We start from the raw sequence: 26,877 nt of genomic DNA, 5'->3' as shown, positions 1-26,877 counted from the left end.
CTTGGGTGATCCCTACAGCCCTTGCGATGGCAGTTCTGGTCACACGGACTGAAAAAGATTGTTTTGATGCCATAGAGACTGATGTGCGGGGGCCCTTTGTAACTGCAGGAGTTAAACTGAGCTGCGAGAGGTCAGCGTGGCTGGACCCTGCCCGGTGCTGTTTGGCCCGGTCTCTCCTCCCACCCCGTTCTGAGGAGGCAGTTCACATGCAGAAGACAAATGGCGTAAAGGGCAGGCAATTAATTTTTTCAGCTGGAGGCTGTGAAGGAATTTGGGTGCTTAGACTCTGGCGTGCACTGCTAATTCCATTCTTCTCCTCTGTGAAATACCTCCACTCTGCAAGGGGGTGGTGCCCTTCAAAATTCCATCACTGATGTTTTCTGCCTTTGGGGCCAAGAGGTAAATTCTTTGTTCAGTCACTAAGTCATGTCCGACTCTTTGCAACCCCATGGACTGCAGCACACCAGGCTTCCCTGTCCTTCATTATCTCCTAGAGTTTGCTTAAACTCATGTCCATTGAGTCAGTGATGATATTTTCTCTTTAGAGTCAAGAGGTAAATTTAGTGCTGAAAATTATTTGGAATGAGTCTGAGGTTACCCTCTGTACTATTAATGCTTCAAAACCCCAAGGGGCTATAGTGTCAGCTGGCCGATTCTTCCCTTATTTCCTGGAGAGGGAGCAACGTGGTCCCGGCATGGTTCAAGGTCTGGTTCCCACCACCTAGCAGCCTCTGGTGTGGAGCAGCCCAGCCAACCTGGTGAGCAGAAATGCAGGCAGGGAACAGAGAACTTGCTGGGAAAAGGGGAAGAGATGTAGCTTAAGCAAGCATGGACCACAATGAAGACTTAGTACTTGGCAGATGGGGAGAGGGAAGGAGGATACTCTAGAGGGAGAAAAAGAAATCCTGAAGGGAACTTGGAAGAGTAAGAAAAAGTTACCTCAGCCATTTCCACAGAGGCAATGTAGTGTAGTAATTCACAACGCAAGCCTGTGTGTAAATCTTGGGTGGGTGACCTTGGGCAAGATTTAACCTCTGTGGGTTAGTTTTCCAGTCGGCAAAATGGGCGATAAAGTAGTCTCTATCTCATAGGGTTATCATGAAGAGTAAATAAGAAATTCATAGAAAGCAATGGAGAAAATATTTAGCGTGTAATAAACACTCAATACCTATTTCCCATTGTTAATATTTCCAATTTTTCTCCCAGTGTGTGTCTCACAATCCTTTGTTCAGGACGGACTGGCATATGCTCTCCACTTTTACCCTAAAGCTTCTACCAATCAACTGATGTTTATCCAGTGTCCTGATTAGTGATTTTAATCCTTCAAGTCACTTGCCTCTGAAATCTGCTCATTGGAAGCTTGCCACACACAGAGTAAGCTCACAATAAATGTAACCAAGTAGAATTTACCCATCATCACCATCTGAAATGCAGTAGGATGTGGTTTATAGTCTTTTTTTATGCCTCTCCCACCCCAGCTCAAGAAATTCAACAGAGAGAAGCCTGACCCAGGAACTTACAGCCCAACTCAGAGCTGTAGAGGATGAAATTCTACACACAAGGAGACCTTTAGCAGCTTTCCATCTCAGCACCCATAATGAGGGCAAGCAGACTGACACCTCTCTTATGGAGTAGTAGAGAATCTCCCTCTGGGGACACTGAATAGCCTAACAAAAGAGGTCTACAGGTGAGATCCTTGATGACATGGCTTGGCATAATCACCCTACAGTGAAATCCAAGCTTTTGTCAGCTTTTTGGTGTCACACTGTTAAGCATAAACAAAGATCGTTTGTCACTTGAAAAAAATCATCCAAAATGAAAGGCAGTGCCAAAACAAACAGAAGAAAGAAACTTGGAGCAAACAGGAACAATTCAGGGAGTAAAAAAGAACATTTTTGAAAACCTACAATTCTTATCTTTGAGATTTAAGGGAAGATATTGCATCCATGAAACAGGGACAGATGCTGTAAAACAAAGAACATTCAGAGAAGAAAAAGGACATTTGGAAATAAAATATGTGTAAATATGTCTGCAGAACAGCATGGATAAATCTCAAAAAACACTATGTTTAAAAAAAGAGAAGTCAAACACAAAGGAGAATCTATCTTACAATTCCTTCTATATGAAATGCAAGACTAATTGATGGTGACAGAAATCAGGAAGTGGTTGCCTGGGAAGCAGGGAGGAGAAGGAACCAGAAGGGGCACAAAGTAGCTTTCGACGTGAATGGAAATGTTCTTTATCTGGTTTGGGTTCTATTTGTGTGGATGTAGTCAATTATCAAAATTTACTGAACCAACAGTATAAGATCTATGCACATTATTCTGTGTTAATTATGTTAATAAAAACATATTTGCAGAAATGAAAAGTTCAGTAGAAGTTTCTAGATCTAGCTATCAACTTACAGGAAACAAAGAACAGAGGAGCATGTTAAATGACATCACAGGAATGCAATTAGCAAAGTCTGACTGTGGGAAACTCTAGAGTTTAACCAATTTTTTTTCTAATAAAAACTTGCAAGGGGAGGTGGTGAGGAGAGACAGAAAAAATTAATTGTCACAGAGATTTAAGAGACATATAATCAATCACATTGTGTGAACCTTGTTTGAATCTAAATTTAAACAAACAATTTAGAGGACAAGTTTACTGAACAATAGGGAAACATGTCCAGATATTTGATAATATTCAAGAATTATTGTTATTTTTAAAGTGAGATAATGGTGTTTGTAGTGCTTTGGGTTTGTTTGCTTTTTTTTTTTTTAAAGTGACCTTACCTTTTAAAGATTCATAGTGAAATACTTCAAGTAATATCTGAGTTAGTAGAGTGGAGGGCAATAAGAGTGAGTAAGGACAAAAGAAACAAGATTGATCATGTGTTGATAATTGTTAAAGCTGGGAGTAGAGTACACTGGGTTTATTATTCTAGTGTCTTTTCTTTTGTGTGTGTTTGAAATTTCCCATTAATAAAGTACTTTAAAAAAAATAGAAGAGTTAGAAGAAAAACTGAGGAAGTCTCCCAGATTAAAAAAGGAAGGAAAGAAAAAGACAAAGAGATGGAAAATAGAAGCAAAAGGTAAGAAACACAATAAGTTCAGATTTAAAGAGAGAGAGAGAGAGAGCAGGAGAGAGAGAAGAAAGAAAATGAAAAGAAGAAAATGATCAAAGAAATAATTCGAGCAAATTTTATGATACTGACAGCCATTAGTTTCTAGACTGAGAGGCCAGCCAGTAGCCAACACGGGGTGAAAAATAGCCCACACCAAAGCCCATCATAGAGAAATTTCATGAAGCTGGTGTACCGGCTCACAACCTCACACACCGACAGTCTTCACTGATGCCTCCTTTTTCTCTCTCTCTTGGGCAGTACCCTGTTGGCACCACTTGTAGAGGCCAAGTTGCTCCTCCACTTTTAGAAGCGGATGAAACATCATACTTTGGTATGATGCGGGACCTGGTTTTCAGCGCGACTGCTGAGGGTCTGGATAACATATCTGGGTAGACAAGCTAGCTTCAGCGTAACTGTCTTTTTCTTTCATGCTTTAACAATTCTGTTTTTTATTATATTTAGTCATGATATAATTTCAAAATACAATTAAACATTTACCTGAAAATAACATTTTCAAATTGAAATATAGTTGGAATTTCCCTCGTGGGCCAGTGGTTAAGAACCGCCTGCCAATGCAGTGTACACGGGTTTGATCCCTGGTATAGGAACTAAGATCCCACATGCCACAGACTACTGAGTCCTTGGGCTGCAACGAGAGAGTAGCCTCTGAGCATCACAACTAGAGAAAGTCCACACACAGCAATAAAGACCTAGCAGAGATTAAACTTAAATAAAATTTCTTTAAAAAATGAAATATAGTTGATATACAATATTATGTAAGTTATAGGTATGCAATATAGTGATTTTCAATTTTTAAATGTTATGCTCCATTTATGGACTTCCCTGATGGCACAGATGATGAAGAATCTACCTGCAGTGAAGTAGATGAGGGTTCAATCCCTGGTTCTGGAAGGCCCCCTGGAGTAGGAAACAGCAACCTACTCCAGTATTCTTGCCTGGAGAATCCCATGGACAGAGGAACCTAGCAGGATACAGTCCATGGGGTTGCAAAGAGCTGGACAAGAATAAGCAACTAACAGGTCAGGAAGCAACAGTTAGAACTGGACATGGAACAACAGACTGGTTCCAAATAGAAAAATGAGGACGTCAAGGCTGTATATTGTCACCCTGCTTATTTAACTTATATGCAGAGTACATCATGAGAAATGCTGGGCTGGAAGAAGCACAAGCTAGAATCAAGATTCCCGGGAGAAATATCAATAACCTCAGATATGCAGATGACAACACCCTTATGGCAGAAAGTGAAGAAGAACTAAAAAAGCATCTTGATGAAAGTGAAAGAGGAAAGTGAAAAAGTTGGCTTAAAGCTCAACATTCAGAAAACGAAGATCATGGCATCTGGTCCCATCACTTCATGGCAAATAGATGTGGAAACAGTGGCTGACTTTATTTTGGGGGGCTCCAAAATCACTGCAGATGGTGATTGCAGCCATGAAATTAAAAGACACTTACTCCTTGGAAGGAAAGTTATGACCAACCTAGATAGCATATTCAAAAGCAGAGACATTACTTTGCCAACAAAGGTCCGTCTACTCAAGGCTATGGTTTTTCCAGTGGTCATGTATGGATGTGATAGTTGGACTGTGAAGAAAGCTGAGCGCGGAAGAACTGATGCTTTTGAACTGTGGTGTTGGAGAAGACTCTTGAGAGTCCCTTGGACTGCAAGGAGATCCAACCAGTCCATCCTAAAGGAGATCAGTCCTGGGTGTTCATTAGAAGGACTGATGCTAAAGCTGAAACTCCAGTACTCTGGCCACCTCATGCGAAGAGTTGACTCATTGGAAAAGACCCTGATGCTGGGAGGGATTGGGGGCAGGAGGAGAAGGGGACGACAGAGGATGAGATGGCTGGATGGCATCACCGACTCGATGGACATGAATTTGAGTGAACTCTGGGAGTTGGTGATGGACAGAGAGGCCTGGCGTGCTGCGATTCATGGGGTCGCAAAGAGTCGGACACGACTGAGTGACTAAACTGAACTGAACTGAAGCAACTAACACATACACATACTCCATTTATAGTTATTATAAAATATTGGCTATAATTCCCAGTGTTGTACAATATATCCTTGCTTATTTTATATTTAATAGTTTGTGCCTCTTAATCTCCTATCCCTATATTGCCCCCTGGCACTGGTAGCCACTGTTTTATTCTCTATATCTGTGAGTCTGCTTTTTTGTGGTTGCTGTGGTTATAGCCACTGATTTGTTGCATTTTTTTAGATTCCACGTATAAGTTATAGCATACAGGGTTACTATTGACTAATGGCAATGGGAGATGAGAGGGAGCTGGGCAGACAGATGCCCCTCTCCTATGGTTCCTCCTTGTGACCCTTCTGGAAGAGTGTTATGTACCCATTAAACTAGAAGCCAGTGTGGTAACATCTGACATCACATTCCCCCTGCCCCTCTTTCCTTTTTTCCCTGTGCGTTCTTTTTTTTCTATATAGTTTTATTTCTTTTTGACTGTGCTGGCTCTTCGTTGCTGTGGGGGCTTTTCTCTAGTTGTGGTGAGTGGGCTGCTCTTCACTGCAGTGGCTGGGCTTCTCTTGTGGTAGCTTCTTTTGTGAAGTGTGGGTTCTAGGGCACAGGCTCAGTAGTTGTGGCAGCCGTTTTAGTTGTTCCTCGGCATGCGGAATCTTCCCAGATCAGGGACTGAACCCGTGTCTCCTGCATTGGCAGGCAGATTCTTTACCACTGAGCCACCAAGGAAGCCCTCCCTGTACATTCTATTATGAAAACTTTCAAACATATAGAGAAGTTGAAAGAATTCACAATGAGCGCCTGTATACCCATTACCTAGATTTTACCATAGACATTTTAAACAGCTTTCAGTTCAGTTCAGTCGCTCAGTTGTGTCCAACTCTTTGTGACCTGATGGACTGCAGCACGCCAGGCTTCCCCTTCCATCACTAATTCCCGGAGCTTACTCAAACCCATGTCCATCAAGTCAGTGATGCCATCCAACATGTCATCTTCTGTCGTCCCCTTTTCCTCCCTCCTTCAATCTTTCCCAGCATCAGAGTCTTTTCTAGTGAGTCAGTTCTTCGCATCAGGTGGCCCAAGTATTGGAGTTTCCGCTTCAGCATCAGTCCTTCCAATGAATATTCAAGACTGATTTCCTTTAGGATGGACTGGTTGGATCTCCTTGCAGTCCAAGGGACTCTCAAGAGTCTTCTCCAACACCACAGTTCAAAAGCATCAGTTCTTCAGCACTCAGATTTCTTTATAAACAGCTTTATTGAGATATAACTTACTTTTTTAAATATTCATTTGGCTGCACTGGCTCTTAGTTGCAATGTGCGGGATCTTTTGTTGTGGCACGTGGGCTCAGTAGCTGCGGCCTGTGGGCTTACTTGCCCTGTGGCACTTGCAGTCTTAGTTCCCTGACCAGGAATCAAACCCACGTCCCAAGCAAGTTCTTAACCATTGGACCACTAGGGAAGTCCTGAGATATAATTTAAATACATAAAATTGACCATATAAAGTGTACAATCCAGTGGTTTCTAGTATATTCACAGATACGTGAACATTGTCACAGTTTTAGAATATTCTCTTCACCCCTAAAAGAAACCACCTGTCAATTAACAGTCACTCTCATTCCCCTTCTCCCAACCTTGCACGCATGCGTTCCTGCCCAGTTGCTCAGTCGTGTCCGACTTCTTGCAACCTTATGGACTGTAGCCTGCCAGGTTCCTCGTCCATGGGATTCTCCAGGCAAGAATACTGCAGTGGGTTGCTACGACCTCCTTCCTGACCCAGAGATCCAATCCTCATCTCCTATGTCTCCAGCATTGCAGGCAGATTCTTTGCCCGCTGTGCCACCTTTCCCAGTCTTAAACAACCACTAATCTACTTTCTGAATCTATGGAATCACCTATTTTAGACACTGCATATCAATGGAGTCATACAGTAAGTGGTCTTTGGTGACTTGTTTCTTTCACTTAGCATAATGTTTTTAAGGCTTATCCATGTTGTAACATTTATCCATGCTTTATTCTTTTTTATATAGTATTTCATTGTATATTATTAACATTTTATATGTGCTTTATCACCTGTCCATCCATCTATCCTTCCCCCTATGGATCCATGAATCCATCTTATATCTTTTATGTATTTCCGGTTTTTTAAGTCTTTCCACAACTCTCATTGCCTTTGCCTTGCACACCTTTCAATACAACTCATGTCACATTATCACATGGCCACCCTGGGAGCAACAGGGGCTGGGAGATGGAGTACTTAGCCTTCTGGCTCTACACAGAGGGACAAAGAGAAAAGGGAGCCTGGGAATGGATTTTTGTTACCTTGGCAGACAGCATTTCTCAATTTCGTCCACATCTCCCCCTCCAGATTCCCCTCCCACCATTGCATCTCACAGATCTTTTATTCTAGAAATCCGAAACTCCTTAAAGTTCCCTGGGCACCCCACGTTTTTCTGGACTCCAACTCTTACACTCATCCTTTACCCGGACAACCTTCTCTGTGTGACAGGTTCTTTCCTCCTAATTCAACTCAGCTGTCACCCTTCAGTGAAATATCCCCAACACACAAACACACACACACACCCTCTGGCCTCCCTTTGTTTGCTTTCCACTCCCATTTTGGCATTGACCCTCCTTTATTGAATTAACCTTTTGATCTGTCTCCACCAACCTGTAAATCCTCAGAGGCAGGGGCCAGGCCTTGTATATCTTGGTATCCCTAGAAATCACTGCAGGGGTGGCTCCACAAATATTTGTTGGATATTGAATGGAAAACGTCTGGTTACCATTGTTACTATTGTTTACCTGCCAAACATGTTTTGGGGCATGCAGGAAAGGAGACTTGGGAGTAAATACCTGGTTTGAAACAATGATGAGTAAGACTATATCCTGGGCCTCAGAGGACCTCCAGCACCCTTTCGTTCTGGGCAGATGTAACACTGGACAAGATGCCAGGACAACAGATGTAAACTGGTACTGTCCCGGGCAAACCGGAACATAAGGTCACCCAAATTACATGTCCACGTCTATGAAAACAGCAGTGCCACGCTGACTCATGACCAGCCTGTCAGACCAGTCACTTCCAGAATTTTCTTGCACGGGCCAATTACTCCTAATCAGTGCTTGGGTTATTCGTGTTTTTCATTGTTATTATCCATGTAAAAAAATCACCCATGAAATTTAATATTCCTAAGGTAGTACATACATTGTGCACATAAAAGAAACATATACTTGGGCTTCCCTGGTGGCCCAGTGGTTAAGAATCCGCCTTGCAATGCAGGATACATGGGTTAGATACCTGGTCCGGGAAGATCCCACATGCCACGGAGAAGCTAAGGCTGTGTGCCACAGTGACTGAGCCCACAGCTCCATGAGCTCCGCACACCGTGGAGCTCATGTTCTGCAATAAGAGAAGACACTGCAACTAGAAGCCCACCATCTACAATAAGAGAAAGCCTATGCACAGCAATGAAGACCCAATGCGGCCAAAAATACATTGAAAAAAATATATATATATACTTATGCAACCAGAAAGAAAAAAAATCACCCAATGAACAACAAAAACGTTTTTCAACCTTTTCTGGTGTACTAAATTCACATTTACAAACAGTATGCAAAACCCATTACATATATGCACTTCTTGGTATTAACATGTGACTCTGGTCTGTTGTCTTTACTGAAAGGCATTGGGTGTTTCCAGCCTGTGGCCATAATGGCACTATGAACATCTTGATGTAGATTCCTTTCCCTTTCTTCTGAGTCAATTCTTTGAGCTACTTGCTCCAAGTGATCTGGTTCTGGAACGAGAATGGTAGATACATCTTACTTACCTATTGGTCTGTGTCTGACCGCTCTCCTGAAAATCTGAGTCAAATCACAGAGCACATCTGTTTCTCAGAGCTCTGTCAATAATTGATGTTTTCATGTTTTCTGTATTAATAGGTGTTTATTGTGTTGCGATTCATGGGGTCGCAAAGAATCGGACACAACTGAGCGACTGAACTGAACTGAACTGAACTGAATTGTCATTTAGGATGTTGTTAGCATTTTTAAGTGCTGCAGAGGTTATACATTATATATATACATTATACTTTAAACAAAAGCAGCTTAGTTTTTATGAAAACACATTCTAATGTAAATATATACATTATAATTATAAGATTTGTTGCAGGTATTCGTTAAGTATTTGTTGAATGAATGAGTGAAATTATGCTGAGTTACAAAGAGAGATGCTGTGTGATTCTACTTAAATGAGGTACCTAGAATGGTCAAATTCATAAAGACAGAAAGTAGATGGCAGTTGCCAGGGCTTGGGGAGTGGAGGCAATGGGGAGTTGTTTAATGGGTACAGAGTTTCAGCTTTTAAAGATGAAAAGAATTTAGGAGATTCATTGCACAATGTGAATGTACTTACTAGTTGAACTGACCATTTAAAATGGTAAGATGGTAAATTGTGTATTATGTGTAATATATATATGTGTGTGCGTGTGTGTGTATGTCTTTGTGTGTGCTCAGTTGCTCAGAAATATCCAACTCTTTGCAATCCCATAGACTGTAGCCTGCCAGGCTCCGCTGTCCATGGGATTTCTGAGACAAAAATACTGGGATGGGTTGCCATTTCCCTCTCCAGGCGATCTTTCTGACCCAGGGATCGAATCTACATTTCCTACATTGGCAGGCAGATTTTTTTTTACCACTGAGTCACCTGAGAAGCCTGTAAAAAAAAAAAAAAAACATATATATATATATATATATATATATATATATATATAAACCCAATGATCATTTGGTATATATTATCAGTGGCAGTGTGCCTATAATATATAGTCATTCATGTTAAATGAAGTTTCATGTGTGGAATTTTCTGATTTAAAATATTTGTGTTAATTTTTCAGTGCAGAGACAAATAGGCAAAGATGGCTGATGATAATATCATCACATGCCAAATAGACTAAAAAACTCTTATACAGATACTACTATGTGAGCATCCAATATTATCATTAAAGAGCTCTACCTTTTAAAAAATCATGCATCTAATTTTCTATTATCTTTGAATGAAAAGCAGAAGCACAATTTAGGGGCTCTTAGCAACAGCCATGTGAATTTTTCACCTAAGGATGAAGTGAGGAGACTAAAAGAGTTTGCTGCTGTGCTAAGTCGATCAGTCGTGTCCGACTCTTAGCAACCCCATGGACTGCAGCCTACCAGGCTCCTCCATCCATGGGATTTTCCAGGCAAGAGTACTGGAGTCGGGTGCCATTGCCTTCTCTGAAAAGAGTCTAGGTTTGATTTTGATCAAGAGACCAAAATCTCTTGATTTTCCCACTTCAAGAGTCACAGTATCTCTCTCCATCATAATGCACTCCAGCCAAGTCCTCTTAATGTCTCATTGGCTAAAATGGATTGCGTGGCTTGCCCTGACTACATCAGAGGCTATTGGGAAAGTTGGGGAATAGAACAGGTTAGACACGTGGCCACTCCAAGTAAATTAGGGTTCCCTCATAAGGAAAGAGAAGGAGAATGGGCATTGGGAAGGCATCAGCCGTGTCTGTTACACTCACATTAGTGTTTTTGTTTTGTTTTTTTGCTTGGGGCATTACAGGCTGGAACTAATGGTTATATGGCTCCTGAAATCCTAATGGAAAAAGCAAGTTATTCCTATCCTGTGGACTGGTTTGCAATGGGATGCAGTATTTATGAAATGGTTGCTGGACGAACACCATTCAGAGATTACAAGGAAAAAGTCAGTAAAGAGGATTTAAAGCAAAGAACACTGAAAGAGGAAGTCAGATTCCAACACAGTAACTTCACAGAGGAAGCAAAAGATATTTGCAGACTCTTCTTGGCTAAGACACCAGAGCAACGCTTAGGAAGCAGGTAACTATTATATAAAGATAATGTTTATATTATCTTATAAATAAATATTTATTGTCAGCATTGCCACAGGGATTTGGAGAATACTTTGGATTGATGATAAGGCCTTGGTATTAAATAATAGCAGTATTTTCTTATTATTTGCATATTGTGTGGTTAAGTATTTTCAACACTTTCAAATACTAGAAACACTTGATGTCCAACAGTCTCCAAAATACATTTTAAAGTGAAAAGGTGAGGTGCAAAGCAGCATACATTAAAAAGAAGAAAAATAATACATAATTCAAATAGTTGCATTGACTATTTCAAGCAGAGTATAGAAGGAATATATAGGATTGATTGAATTTACTTTTATTTTATCTTTTGCCTGCACTGTGTGTCATCAGTTCAGATCAGTCACTCAGTCCTGTCTGATTCTTTGCGATCCCACAGACTGCAGCATACCAGCCTTCCCTGTTATCACCAATTCCCAGAGCTTGCTTAGACTCATGTCCATCGAGTTGGTGATGCCATCCAACCATCTCCTCTGTTGTCCCCTTCTCCTTCCGCCTTCAATCTTTCCCAAAATCAGGGTCTTTTTCAATGAGTCCGTTCTTTGCATCAGGTGGCCAAAGTATTGGAGTTTCAGTTTCAGCATCAGTCCTTCCAATGAATATTTATGACTGATTTCCTTTAGGATGGACTGGTTGGATCTTCTTGCAGTCCAAGGGACTCTCAAGAGACTTCTCCAAACCACAGTTCAAAAGCATCAATTCTTCGGCACTCAGCTTTCTTCACAGTCCAACTCTCACATCCATACATGACCACTGGAAAAACCATGGCTTGGACCTTTGTCAGCAAAGGAATGTCTCTGTTTCTTAATATGCTGTCGAGGGTGATCATAGCTTTTCTTCCAAGGAATAAGAGCCTTTGAATTTCATGGCTGCAGTAACCATCTGCAGTGATTTTGGAGTCCAGGAAAATAAAGTCTCTCACTGTTTCCATTGTTTCCCCATCTATTTGCCATGAAGTGATGGACTGGATGCCATGATCTTCGTTTTTTTAACATTGAGTTTTAAGCCAGCTTTTTCACTCTCCTCTTTCACTTTCATTAAGAGGCTGTTTAGTTCCTCTTCACTTTCTGCCATAAGGGTGGTGTCATCTGTGTATCTGAGGTTATTGATATTTCTCCCTGCAATCTTGATTTCAGCTTGTGCTTCATCCAGTCCAGGATTTCTCATGATGTACTCTGCATATAAGTTAAATAAGCAGGGTGACAATATACAGCCTTGACGTACTCCTTTCCCAATTTGGAACCAGTCTGTTGTTCCATGTCCGGTACTAACTGTTGCTTCTTGACCTGCATACAGATTTCTCAGGAGGCAAGTAAGGTGGTCTGGTATTTCCATCCCTTGAAGAATATTCCACAGTTTGTTGTGATCCACACAGTCAAAGGCTTTGGTGTAGTCAATAAAGAAGAAGTAGATGTTTTTCTGGAATTCTCTTGCTTTTTCTATGATCCAACAGATGTTGGCAATTTAATCTCTGGTTCCTCTGCCTTGTCTAAATCCCGCTTGAACATCTGGAAGCTCATGGTTCACATACTGTTGAAGACTGGCTTGGAGAATTTTGAGTATTGCTTTGCTAGTGTGTGAGAATGAGTGCAATTGTGTGATAGTTTGAGCATTCTTTGGCATTGCCCTTTGGGATTGGAATGAAAACTGACCTTTTCTAGTCCTGTGGCCACTGCTGAGTTTTCCAAATTTGCTGGCATATTGAGTGCAGCACTTTCATAGCATCATCTTTTAGGACTTGAAATAGCTCAACTGGAATTCCATCACCTCCACTAGCTTTGTTTGTAGTGATGCTTCCTAAGGCTCACTTGACTTCACATTCCAGGACGTCTGGCTCTAGGTGAGTGATCACATCATTATGGTTATCTGGGTCATGAAGATCTTTTTTGTATAGTTCTTCTGTGTATTCTTGCCACCTCTTCTTAATATCTTCTGCTTCTGTTAGGTCCATACCGTTTCTGTCCTTTATTGTGCCCATCTTTGCATGAAATGTTCCCTTGGTATCTCTAATTTTCTTGAAGAGATCTCTCATCTTTCCCATTCTATTGCTTTCCTCTGTTTCTTTGCACCTATCGCTGAGGAAGGCTTTCTTATCTCTCCTTGCTATTCTTTGGAACTCTGTATTCGAATGTGTGTATCTTTCCTTTTCTCCTTTGCCTTTAGCATCTCTTCTTTTCTCAGATATTTATAAGACCTCCTCAGACAACCATTTTGCCTTTTTGCATTTCTTTTTCTTGAGTCTTGATCACTGCCTCCTGTACAATGTCATGAACCTCCGTCCATAGTTCATCAGGCACTCTATCAGATCTAATCCCTTGAATCTATTTGTCACTTCCACTGTATAATTGTTAGGGATTTGATTTAGGCCATACCTGAATGGTCTAGTGGTTTTCCCTACTTTCTTCAATTTAAGTCTGAATTTGGCAATAAATAGTTCATGATCTGTGCCACTGTCTGCTCCCAGTCTTGTTTTTGCTGACTGTATAGATCTTCTCCACTTTGGCTGCAAAGAATATAATCAATCTGATTTCAGTATTGACCATCTGGTGGTGTCCATGTGTAGAGTCTTCTCTTATGTTGTTGGAAGAGGGTGCTTGCTATGACTGGTGAGTTCTCTTGGCAAAACTCTGTTAGCCTTTGCCCTGCTTCATTTCGTATTCCAAGGCCAAACTTGCCTGTTACTCCAGGTATCTTTTGACTTCCTACTTTTGAATTCCAGTCCCCTATGAGATGGTGATGGACAAGGAGGCCTGGTGTGCTGCGATTCATGGGGTCGCAAAGAGTCAGACACGACTGAGCAACTGAACTGAACTGAACTGACTGATGATGAAAATGATATCTTTTTTTAGGTGTTTGTTCTAGAAGATCTTGTAGGTCTTCGTAGAACCATTCAGCTTCAGCTTCTTCAGCATTACTGGTCGGGGCATAGACTTGGTTTTCTGTGATACTGAATGGTTTGCCTTGGAAAGAGACAGAGATCATTCTGTCATTTTTGAGATTGCACCCAAGTACTGCATTTTGGACTGTTTTGTTGACTATAAGGGCTACTCCATTTCTTCTATGGGCTTCTTGCCCACAGTAGTAGATATAATGGTCATCTGAATTAAATTCACCCATTCCAGTCCATTTTAGTTCACTGATTCCTAAAATGTCGATGTTCACTCTTGCCATCTCCTATTTGACCACTTCTAATTTACCCTGATTCATGGAACTAACATTCCAGGTTCCTATGCAATTTTGCTCTTTGCAGCATTGAACTTTATTTTCATCACCAGTCACATCCATAACTGGGCATTTTTTTCACTTTGGCTCCATCTCTTCATTCTTTCTGGAGTTATTTCTCCACTCTTCTTCAGTAGCACATTGGGCACCCACTGACCTGGGGAGTTCATCTTTCAGTGTCGTATCTTTTTGCCTTTTCATACTGTTCCTTCGATTCTCAAGGCAAGCATACTGAAGTGATTTGCCATTGCCTTCTCCGTGTGTCATATGGGATCTTAGTTCACCAACCAGGGCTCAAACCCATGCCCTCTGCAATGGAGGCATGGAGTCTTAACCACTGGATAGCCAGGGGAGTCCCAGGATTAACTGACCTAAAAAGAGAGAAATTGAGAGAGCTGGCGACAGGGATACAAAATAACAATTTTCATTCAGTTCAGTTCAGTTCAGTCGCTCAGTTGTGTCCGACTCTTTGCGACCCCATGAATTGCAGCATGACAGGCCTCCCTGTCCACCACCAACTCCCAGAGTTCACTCAGACTCACATCCATCGAGTCGGTGATGCCATCCAGCCATCTCATCCTCTGTCGTCCCCTTCTCCTCCTGCCCCCAATCCCTCCCAGCATCAGAGTCCTTTCCAGTGAGTCAACTCTTCGCATGAGGTGGCCAAAGTACTGGAGTTTCAGCTTTAGCATCATTCCTTCCAAAGAAATCCCAGGGCTGATCTCCTTCAGAATGGACTGGTTGCTTGAATTTTGAGCTATGTGAATAAATTATTACTCAAAAATGAGTAAAACTTAAAATAAAAGCCATCAGTACAGATAGCCATAGTTCTGGGAAATTCTGCCCCTTTTAAACATCTCTGTAAAATACCATCAATCAGTCAATAGATATTTAATAAGTACATATGATGTTGCCAGGTATGTTAAGTACAGTTGAAATTAGTTTTGAGAAAAGTCAAGTTTTATTGCTTACAATGGAGTAATAAGATCAAGATATTTTAGAAGAAAAAAATTACAAAAGCTGACCTGTGATAGCACCCTCGGCAGCAAGTAATTGTGTTACGTAGGGGGAAAACCAAGATTTTTCGAGTCACAGAGATAGACTCACATCCCAGCTCTGCTACATACTGGTCATTTTATCCCCAGCAATTGAATTATTTTCTCTGAGTCTCAATATCCTAATATATAAAATGAGATTTTTGTGGGCGTGATGGTTAATTTTGTGTCTCAACTTGACTAGGCCACAGTACTCAGATATTTGATCAAACATTATTCCAGATGTTTCTGTGCAGGTATTTTTAGGCAAGATTAATATATAAACACATGAGTAAAGCAGGTTATTCTTCATTATGTGAACGAGCCTCTTGCTATCCATTTGAAGGCCTTAATAGAAAAGAACTGGCTTCCCTGGGAGAAGAGGGAATTCTGCCAGCAAACTATCTTTAAACTTGAACTGCACCTCTTCCCTGGGTCTCCAGCCACACAGCCTACCTTGCAGAATGTGAACTTGCCAAACCTCCACAGTCGCCTGAGCCAGTTCTTTAAAATAAACCTCTCTCTCTCTCTTTATCATATACATATTGCTGGGAGAGGAAAGAACTTTTCTTCTACCTTCCTTAGGTTTAGGAATGGAGGCCTGAAAATTAAACTGCCGGAAGATGATTAACAAGAGACAGATTTTTATTTACATTCATACCCGGAGTTCACAGAAAATTGTGGCTAGGAGGCAGTTAGAATTTCAGGCTTACACACCATCCTAATAGGGAAGGTGGATGGGGAGAAGGTTACTTACCAGAAAACAAATGATTTCTTTGAAATGGTGGGGGAAGGGCACTTATGGGAGAGCAGTTGACTTTTAGGAAAGATAAATGGCCCTTAGGAGACTAGATGGGAGATATGATATCTTTGTGACAATGTCTATTTATGTGTGGTGCTGACTTCTCTCAGTGGTGATAAGAGTCAGTCTTACCTGATTTCAAAACTCTGAAACTCCTGGGGAGAGGATTTATGAGTTAGGTATTTTTCCAAGGCTCTGCTTATCTTAAAGGCAGACAAGGGGACTTCAAAACCTGCATCTGTTGACTCTCAAATACCTACAGCACAGCTCAGTTGTGTCCGATGCTTTTGACCCCATGATCTATATAGTCCATGGAATTATCCAGGCCAGAATACTGAAGTGGGGACCTGGGTTGGGTAGCCTTTCCAACCCAGGGATCAAACCCAGGTCTCCCGCATTGCAGGCAGATTCTTCACCAGCTGAGCCACAGGGAAGCACAAGAATACTGGTGTGGGTAGCCTATCACTTCTCCAGCAGATCTTCCCAACCCAGGAATTGAACTGGGGTCTCCTGCATTACAGCCAGATTCTTTACCAACTGAGCTATCAGGGAAGCCCAGTTTTTATGTCACTGGCGTGCATTCTGGACCCCTTCAACATCCTTTTGGTTCTGTTTTTCTAAAGAACCCTAACTCACTCAGTGGGATATTTTGAGGCTTAGATATAATACATGCAAGGTTAGATTCTTTACCATCTGAGCCTACAGGGAGGTTAGATATAATGTATGTTAGGAATCATTCAATAAATGATAGCAATTATTAAGTAGTCCTAAGAGTGATATCAGCTAATGTTTTAACTCACCTATGAGTTTATGTGTCTTAAATTACTTGGATTGAATTTTCAAAATCTAAAAACATATAACAAATAGAAAGTTACAACCATAAAGTAATATGACTGATTTTTAAAATTACCAAAACTTGGGGGGCGAAATTAAAATCCTCTGAGTAGTTGTCATGGAAGCTCTAGAACAAGGCTGCCTTAGCGTACAATGCTTTTGTATGGAGGCAAGCTTTTGATTTTTGACCTGATTTTTTAAAACAGTGAAACAAAATGTATTTATAATGACTTTCAAAACATTTCAAAGATAACCAAACTTACAGAGGAGTATTTTGAAATGAGATGAAACCCTACATTGATGGGAAGTAAAATCTGGAAGTGATTTTCTTGTGTAGATTTCAACATGGTTGTATTAATGTGGTCAGAATAGGCCATGTTGTGATAACAGGCAAATCCCAAAGTCTCAGCCACTTTAAAGTATTATTTCTCATTCACACGAAGTCCTTTATATGTCCAGTGGTTCTCCAGCGTATTTCCTTTCAGAGCGGTGACTCAAAGCTCCAGGCTACCTCCATCTTTCAGCTCCACTGGAACTTGTGGGTTTCGGTTGCTATGGCAACACAAGTGCATGTAGAACACCTGGGAGCTTTGTCCTGCCTCAGACCCACTTCACAGGTCAGTTCAGACACACTTCTGTTAGCCAGAAAGAATCCTTGGGCCCTAAGAGCCAGGAGGCTGTCTCGTATTGCCTTCTATCTGCCCAGGAAGGAGGAGAGGAGAACTGAATATGGTGACCACTGATCATCTCTACCATCCTGGATTTCAAGCACATGCAGGGGGTGGGAAGCGGGGGTGGAGTGTCAACAGTGGCCAAGGCACTGGAAGAAGTGAACAGTCTCTTTAGATCACCTCCCTGAAGGAAACACGACCCACTCGTTGTGTTTGAATAAAAATCTATCTCAATACTTTATAAGCACACTTTGAATCTATAAAATGAAACATTGACCAACCTCTTTAGGAAAACACCACCTTAAAGCACCATATCATGGCCTGAAGCTGCTCTGTCAAGCGAAACCTTTTTAAAAAGCATCTGTTGTTGAGACTGTTTTGAATAAAAGCTGTTTACAACATTAGAGCGAAGGCATATAAAAACCAGCTGTTCAGTGAAAGAGAAAACCTTCCAACATTTTCATTTCAACTCTTTGTATTTTTTAAACATTCATTCAGACGAGATAACGTTTGATTACTGTCGTGGGCATCCTGCAAAGACAGCAAATGCCTAGACAGAGTGTTACACAGCGGAGAGGTCAAGTGCCCCCCTCACTGTTGCATTCACGAGCATTTGAAAGAAATTAAAAACCCTGCTCTTTTAGACATCACTCAAGGGAATCTCCTCTTTTGCCTTTATGTGGGGTTTGTGAGTTAATTTTGCAGAGAGGCCAAAAACCTTTTTGACACAGGGACTCCAGATAGAGTCAACTATGGTGTTTTCCAATAAAATAAAAAGTGAAGACTCAAGTACTTTGCAGGATTTATTCTGATCAGATAGTGCAGACAAGGACAAATAACCATGTAAGTCTCTGACTTAAGCGCTTCTCCAAGACACAATTTTGGGCCAATTCAGGTTCTTGGCAGACCAAACCCCACAGTGTGGTCCTTGTGTATGGGCAGCTGGTATCTTTTCTTCAATGATTGTTACCAAAAAATCCATTGTAATCTGTGTGGGGCTTGGTAACACAAGAGCCCCTGTCAGTGCTCTGAAATGTATTTAATAAGCAGAAGTCTCCCTGGAGCTGCTGATTTGGCTATTAGAAAAGGTGCTGCTTCCTTCAATAGCCTCTTCTATTAGTCCAAAGGGCACAGCATGATGATGCGTCAAAAGAACCCTGAGCAGGGACTTCCCTAGTGGCTCAGGGGTTAAGATTCCCACTCCCACTGCAGAGGGCCTGGGTTCAATCCCTGGTCAGGGAACCTGGAGCTCCCCTGAGACAACTAAAGATCCCATGTGCCGCAACTAAGACCCAGTGTAACCAAATAAATAAAACTTAAAAAATAAAATAAATTTTAAAAGAGCCCTAAAGAAAGCTGCCAGGGAAATGTTTAAGAGTCAACTGACCTTCACACAATTTCTAATTCCACAACTGAGGCTAAACATCACTCGTGCCAAAGAACCAAGTGAGCAGCCCCATGGTGGCCTAGACACAGAGGGAAAGAACAGAAGTTGGAGAGCCTAGTCTTCTGTTGTTAGCATCAGCAACCAGAGGCATTTATTGGAAAGGGGCAAAAGGCATGGGCCCTGCCCTCTAGGGGCACCTGGTGGGAGATGTTGAGGAACATGAGGGAAACCTCAACGTGGCCCATTGTGTCCTTGTCTGTCTGTGACTAGTTGCAAAAAAGGCAGCAGTTGGTCCTTCTTAATGGACAAACCAAGGCCATCTGGGCCTAGTTGAGATGTTAGTTGAGAACTGTACATTTGGGGGGACTTCCCTGGTGGTTCAGTGGCTAAGAATTTGCCTTCCAATGCAAGGGACACAGATTTGATCCCTGATCAGGGAATTAAGAGCTCACATGCCATGGGGCAACCAAGCCAGAGCACTCTAGAGCCTGTGCACTGCAACAAGATTGCCTGTGCCACAAGCAACCAAGAACCAACGCAGCCGAAAAAACTAAATAAATATTTTAAAAAAGAGACAGTCATCAATGAAAAAACTGCATTTTTAAAATTATACGTGATTTTTAAAACTATACATCATTCTACTGATGCATGGTGTTAATGTCTGCTATACAGCAAAGTGATTCAAATAAGGTAAGGTGAAGTCGCTCATGCGACACCACATGCTGTAGCTTAATCAAGCTCCTCCATCCATGGGATTTTCCAGGCAAGAGTACTGGAGTGGGTTGCCATTTCCTTCTCCAGAGGATCTTCCCCACCCAGGGTTCAAACCCAGGTCTCCCACATTGTAGGCAGACGCTTTACCATCTGAGCCACCAGGGAAGTCAGTTATACATATATAAACATATTCCTTTTCATATTCTTTCCCATGATGGTTTATTACAGGATACTGAATATAGTTCCCTATGTTACCCAAAAGGACTGTGTTGTTTATCCATTCTATATATAACAGCTTGCATCTGCTAATCCCAAACTCCCCACCCACCCACCCCCACCTCTTGGCAACCACAAGTCTGTTGTCTAGATTTGTGAGTTTCTTTCTGTTTCCTGCATAAGAAAACTCTGCATCTTGATGTGAAGACTGGCTCGGCAAGTTCCCCATGGTTACTGAGCTCCTGGGCGCTCTCCTTTATCCAAGTTAAATCTGCTCAGAGTGACTTTAAAGGTGCCCTCTTGACCTCTGGTACAGTGCGTTCATACCTGCCAGCAGCCATCAAGGTGGTACAAGCTCCTTTCTCATGGCACCTGGTCCCATCCTAACTCCTCTGTTGTCTTCAAGACACACAGACCTGAGGTTCATTCCTGATATACTTGGAATAGAATTTTAGCTCTAGTCTAGTTCTGACACATTTAAAATCTATCTGATTCCAACCCCCATTCCTTGAATATACTTCAATAAAACTGACTGAACAACAACAAAAGAAAAAGAGAAAAAAATTGTTTGAACCTGATACTGCAAAACAGCTCCCCTACTTTTTAAAACATTTCTTGAAAACTTGGACTTAAGAAAATCAAGAGGGGACTTCCCTGATGGTCCCTTCTCACTCACAATGAATAGGGCCCAGACTCAATTCCTGGTTGCGGAACTAGATCTCACATACCACAACTAAAAAAATATATCCCATATGCCACAACTAAAATATGGTGCAGCCAAATAAATATCTTCCTTTAAAAAAAAGAACCAAGAGAAGTGTATGGCAGACCACCCTTGACATAATCCCCAAAGATCTCCACCTCTTGCCGTCCACACCCTTGAGTAACCCCTTCCCTTAAGGATGGGCTGAGCTGACTGACTTGCTTCTACCAAATAGAATAGGCTAGAAGTAAGGAGATGTCACTTCCAAGATTAGGTAATAACAAGAAGAGGCTCACATGGTGAGGGGGGTACTTTCCAGTAACCATGTCAGTGAGCTTGGAAGCAGATTACCCCTGTCACTGACCCCCTAGTCAAACCTTCAGATGAGACCACAGCCCTGACCGATAGCTTTACTGTGATGTCACTAGAGACCTTGAGCCAGAAGTGCCTGCCTGGTTTATCAGAGCCTAGATACTTGCCCCACAGAAACTGTGAGATAATAGCAAATGTTTGTTGTTTTAAGTCACTAAGTGTTGGGGCTATCTGTTACACAGCAAAAGATAACTAACACAAAAGGTTACTCAACTAGAAACACACTTTCCCCCCTTATTATAAGGCAAATACCAGAATAATTTCTAGCATTGGGAAGAAGGGCTTGAAAACAAATAATGAAAGTCATGAGTATCAAATGTATGCTCATTTATGCTACTAAAAATTGCTAATGGGTTATTTTAAAGTCTTTAAATATTATTGTGGCAGTTGGGGGAGGTAGGTGGGGTTCTTAGAAATTGTGTCATATGAACAGTAAGGAGATATGACTGCTATCTTTTAAAAAGTAAGTGGTGATCAGGTGAGGAAAGACATGCTTAACTTGTTCTCTCTAACCCTGAAGGACAAAGCAAGAGGATGTGACTGGAAGTTGTAGGCAAGCAGGTTCTGGCCCCACTGAATTTTGCTGGTGTTTCCGTGAAACACCATGAACAAAAGTCATGCCAAACTGCCTGACTCTAAAAATTACATCTAAAGTGAAAGTGGTCTACAAACAATGAAAATGCTACTGAATGCATATGGTAGAATTGTGGAGTGATTTTTAAAGATGTTATTTTTCTAAATTATTATTTTTATATCATCTTTGCAATGAGAATGAAATGTAATTCTAGGAAAAGAATACCACATGCTTTGTATTGCTAGAAGAGTTCCTCTTTGGGTTTGTTACTATGTCTCAGGCTGACCGTCTCCTTTCTTCACAGAGAAAAGTCTGATGATCCCAGGAAACACCATTTCTTCAAAACCATCAATTTTCCTCGCCTGGAAGCCGGCCTAGTTGAACCTCCATTTGTGCCAGACCCATCAGTGGTTTATGCCAAAGACATCAATGAAATCGATGATTTCTCTGAGGTTCGAGGAGTTGAATTTGATGATAACGATAAGCAGTTCTTTCAAAGGTTTGCAACAGGTGCTGTCCCCATAGCTTGGCAGGAAGAGATTATAGAAACGGGACTGTTTGCAGAATTGAATGACCCCAACAGGCCCGCAGGTTGTGGGGAGGGTTCATCCAGGTCTGGCGTATGTTTGTTATTATAAGTTGTTGTCTCTACCAGACCAGCAGCAGGAGTCTCAGCTGACAGAATCCTCGAATGTTCTTAATACATGAAATCTGTTGTGAAGGACTGATCAATCAGGAGGGGTACCTCAACTACAGAACAGTTCAAAAGACAAATGAACTCACCACTAGGACATATTTGCTCTCCTTCCTTCCCTCCTTTCCTCCCTTCTTCTTTTCCTCCCTACCTTACTTCTTTATTCTTTCTTTCTTCCTTCACAAAGAAAAGTACAGTCTCGGTTTTCACTGAGTGCTGGGAAAAGGAGCCCTCAGATTTGTTTTGATAAAGTAAAAGCCTGAGCCTTCGCCATCATGCCCTTGAAAAATGACGTCAAGTCCTAGGAACAGAGGATGGAGCTTTGGGGTATGCTCAGAAAAATGAGCATTTTCAATTCTTAGTAAATAATCATTTTAGTTTTTCTTTGTTTATATCTTTTCTTCCTTTCATCTTTCAGTATTTCTTCCCCTTCTGTACTTATGAAAAGGATTTTAAACCTGAAAATAAATATTTCTGACTTCCTTCTCCCCTGTTTAAAAAAAAAAAAGGGAGTGGATTGTAATATTTTGGAAATATTTCAGATCACAAAATAATTTTTAATTTGCAGAATGTCTCTTTTTCATATTTTTGAAATATTCTACCATTATAATGTTCAGTTCAGTTCAGTCGCTCAGTCGTGTTTGACTCTTTGCGACCGCATGAATCGCAGCACGCCACGCCTCCCTGTCCATCACCAACTCCCAGAGTTCACTCAGACTCACGTCCATCGAGTCGGTGATTCCATCCAGCCATCTCATCCTCTGTCGTCCCCTTCTCCTCCTGCCCCCAATCCCTCCCAGCATCAGAGTCTTTTCCAATGAGTCAACTCTTCACATAAAGTGGCCAAAGTACTGGAGTTTCAGCTTTAGCATCATTCCTTCCAAAGAACACCCAGAACTGATCTCCTTTAGAATGGACTGGTTGGATCTCCTTGCAGTCCAAGGGACTCTCAAGAGTCTTCTCCAACACTACAGTTCAAAAGCATCAATTCTTCAGCGCTCAGCTTTCTTCACAGTCCAACTCTCACATCCATACATGACTACTGGAAAAACCATAGCCTTGACTGAAGCATGTTAAATATAGATACACATGATGTCTGTGGATTAAAGTATTCTGTAAATTGAGTTCTTTAAGTAGTATTCTACAAATTGCTCACTTGTATACTCCCATATTCCATTGCTTCCCAATTTTTGCTGAACTTTGGAATCACCCAGAAGTCTTTTAAAATACTAGTGCGTTAACTCCCACTGCCAGATTTTAATCGATCTGGGGTACAACCTGGGCATCTAGATTTTCATAAGCTCTCCAGGTGATACCAGTGTGCAACAAAGTTTGGGATCTACGGCCTTGTAGATTTAAATGTTTATACACGGATCCTTGTTTGGGTCACTCAAAACCCTAATCAGACATTTTGACAGCAATCTTCCAAATACTCCAAAAAATGCATAACTTGGGCAATTGCACTTAAATGAAGCGATTATAATCTGTATTCATCTTGTAGATTTTCTTGCCCAGGCACACTTTAGTTCTTCACACATATCTTGGAAAGTAGATCTCTTGACTGTTTCAAGACCTAAAGGAGAAACATGGGCCTTGAAACTAATTTGAACAAATGGTGGCTTTCAATTCAAGTGGGTGCCCAGCCAACACTCTATAGGAGTATTGTACTTAATCACTCAGTCGTGTCTGATTCTTTGAGGTCCCATGGACTATAGCCTGCCAGGTTTCTCTGTCCATGGAATTTTCCAAGCAAGAATACTGGAACAGGTTGCCATTTCCTTCTTTAGGGGATCTTCCCGACCCAGGGATTGAACCTGCATCTCTTGTGTCTCCTGCATTGGCAGGTGGATTCTTTACCAGTAGCACACCAATTAGCACTTCTCAAAAGCACAGCCAGGATTTCCCTGGTGGTCCAGTGACTAAGACTCTATGATCCCAATGCTCAGGTTCTATCTGTGGTCAGGGAACTAGATCCCACATGCTGCAACTAAGATCCCAGTTGAGACCTGGCATAGCCAAATAACTAAATAGAACAACAAAAAAAAAATTTTTAAAGCACAGCCAAAGTAAGAATTTTAAGGCTGAGATATATAAATTTGACATAAATATATCTGGAGTGATTGTGTGTGTGTGTGTATGTGCGCGCGCATAAGGCAATCTTGTTTGTCCCAAAGGTGAGAAACTTGGCTGAACTTATTTTAAAAGTTTTGTCCCTTGAGTAAGGGAGCCAAAAATTACAAAAACACTGGCAAAAATTCTTTTGGTTAATTGGAATCCACCTAACAGTAATCCTCAACTACGAGACTCAACTACAACATCAACCATATCAGGAACCAGGAGGAAGAAATGCCCTTGGAGTTGAGCTCTGGGTTAGAACACCTGCCATTCACCCTCCTGCTCACCCTCTATCCTCACTGAGCTCCCTGAAGCTGCAAACCCTACCCTGGAGACACCACAGAGTCCTGAGTCACCCAAGTGAAATACAAGTGTGTCCATCAGATTCTCCTTCCTAAGGCCAGAAAGTAGATTACAACTTGATAAAATGTCTGTTTAACAAAAAAAAACTAATCAACAGTTAACAGAAACCTAATTAACCACAGCATTCCAAGAGTAGAGATCTCAAGATTTAGCTTTATAAGCATTAAACATTTTTTAAAAGTGAAGTCTACTTGCATTCATTTTTTTCAAGTGAATGCCTACTGGTTTTGATAAACTTCAAAAGCAAATCTGTTTCACTTTTTAGAAGTAACTCAGGAAAATAATTGAGTAAGATAAGCATGTTCAAAGAATCCGCCTGCCAATACAGGAGACTCAAAAGAAGCAGGTTTGATCCCTGGGTCAGGAAGATCCCCTGGCACCTCACTCCAGCATTCTTGTCTGGAAAATTTCACGGGCAGAGCAGCTTGGTGGGCTACAGTCCATGGGACCACAAAGAATTGGACACAACTGAACACAGCAGTACATTTAAACAGTCGCCAAGTAAGTATGTGTTGAGCTTTAATTACATTGAGCCCTATACTGGGTAGTGTTGGGGACACAGCAGAGAAATAAGACAACCATCTAAGAAAGGCCATGTGGTGTCATGTAGAATGCAGATGTATGTGGGTATATTACTCACATTTTAAAAGAGGAAACTGATACTCATAAATGTTTTATAGCTTTTCCAAGGTCACACAGCTTTACAGTGTTATTGAGAAGACATGATGTAGAAATAATAGAAATAATGTATAGGAAGCAAATAGCCTGAGTTGTTGTTGTTCAGTACCCAGTCGTGTCCGACTCTTTGTGACCCCATGGACTGCAGCATGCCAGGCCTCTCTGTCCCTCACCATCTCCCAAAGTTTGCCCTAGTTCATGTCCATTGCAACGGTGATGCCATCCAGCCATCTCTTTCTAACAAATTGAAGATCATGGTCAGGAAGTAGCAGCAGGTCAAATGACTCTAGGTTGAGGAACAAAGTATCAAGAGCTGAACCCACATCTTCATTAAAAGTTACAGAGTGGGTAAGAGAGGCAAGAAAGATGGTTCCTGGGGAGTGGTTGAGAAGGTATTCTTTACACACAACAGAAGAAAAATCTAACTGCAATAAGTGGAGACACAGAAGCCCATCTTAGGCCTTCTGCCTATCATATGCCAGGTGGGGATTCACTTGGGCCAAATCAGAGTGAAGGAGATCCTATAAAGGAGATCGTATAAAGATCCTATATGCCGCAACTAAGACCCAGCACAGTCATAAATCAATACGTAAATATTTAATACATTTTTTTAAAAAGTATTCTCAATTGGTTACTTTGAATATCAAATTTAAGATGTTTCTCATTTAGGTGACCAGGCATGAATGTGAAATAACTGAATAATTTAAGCTTTGCTTCTTGGGAATTGCTCATATGAAAACATAGAGGAAGTTCCCTGACAGTCCAGCAGTTAGAATTCAGCACTTTCACTGCACACAGCAGTGGCCTTGGTTCAATCCCTGGTTGGGTAACTAAGATCCCACAGGCCATGTGGTGCCGCCAAAAAAAAAGGCAGAAAGAAAAAAGAAATCATAGAGAATTCTACATCGATTTTAAAAGATCATTATTATTATATTGTGTTTATCATTGGGGCAATTTAACATACATTAAGTTTTAGACAGTAAAACATGATGAAAATAATGAAAAATATATAATCCTTCTTAAATGATTGTTCTTGGCAGTTACAAACCTTAAGGAGAAAAAAAAATCATAAAGGGAAAAAAATAGATAAAAGATTTTGGGGGGTGGCAAAGGGGAGCCTAGAAGACTTACCATATTAGCCATTTTGATTATCAAAAATGTAAAAAGACTGAATTTTCTTGGATCATCTGGGAAAAATAATTGCAGTTGTTTAAGCTTCATCTTTCAATAAATATTCTTACAGTAATGTTCTAGGCCCCGTTTCAGTTTGAGGAGATATTCTGGGGTTTGTCCCTTTAAAATTTTTAGATTGGAGGGTGCTTTCATTCACTTTGTATTTCACTAAAACTTTATACCTCTCTGGGGAAAGATGAATTTTGTTTTCTTCATTTTTTCCTAAGTTTTCTGCACTGAACATTTAAACTTAAACTTGAACATTAGAACTTAAAATTAAAACTTCCTTT

At 41.1% G+C, this 26,877-nt stretch overlaps 1 protein-coding gene across 1 annotated transcript in view; it reads left to right on the top strand.

Moving 5' to 3' along the window:
- Positions 1 to 22,766, top strand: part of GRK7 (G protein-coupled receptor kinase 7) — a 40,291-nt gene extending 17,525 nt beyond the window's left edge. The window contains 2 exon segments of the mRNA NM_174332.3: positions 10,711 to 10,985; positions 21,869 to 22,766. Coding sequence (NP_776757.1) covers positions 10,711 to 10,985; positions 21,869 to 22,202 — 609 coding nt within the window. The 3' untranslated portion in view covers positions 22,203 to 22,766.
- Positions 22,767 to 26,877: the final 4,111 nt, after the last annotated feature.

Source organism: Bos taurus, chromosome 1 (assembly GCF_002263795.3).
Source record: "Bos taurus isolate L1 Dominette 01449 registration number 42190680 breed Hereford chromosome 1, ARS-UCD2.0, whole genome shotgun sequence".
Classification (NCBI taxonomy): Eukaryota; Metazoa; Chordata; class Mammalia; order Artiodactyla; family Bovidae; genus Bos; species Bos taurus.
Note: the sequence above shows the minus strand (reverse complement) of the source record. Positions and strands in the feature narration are given on the sequence as shown.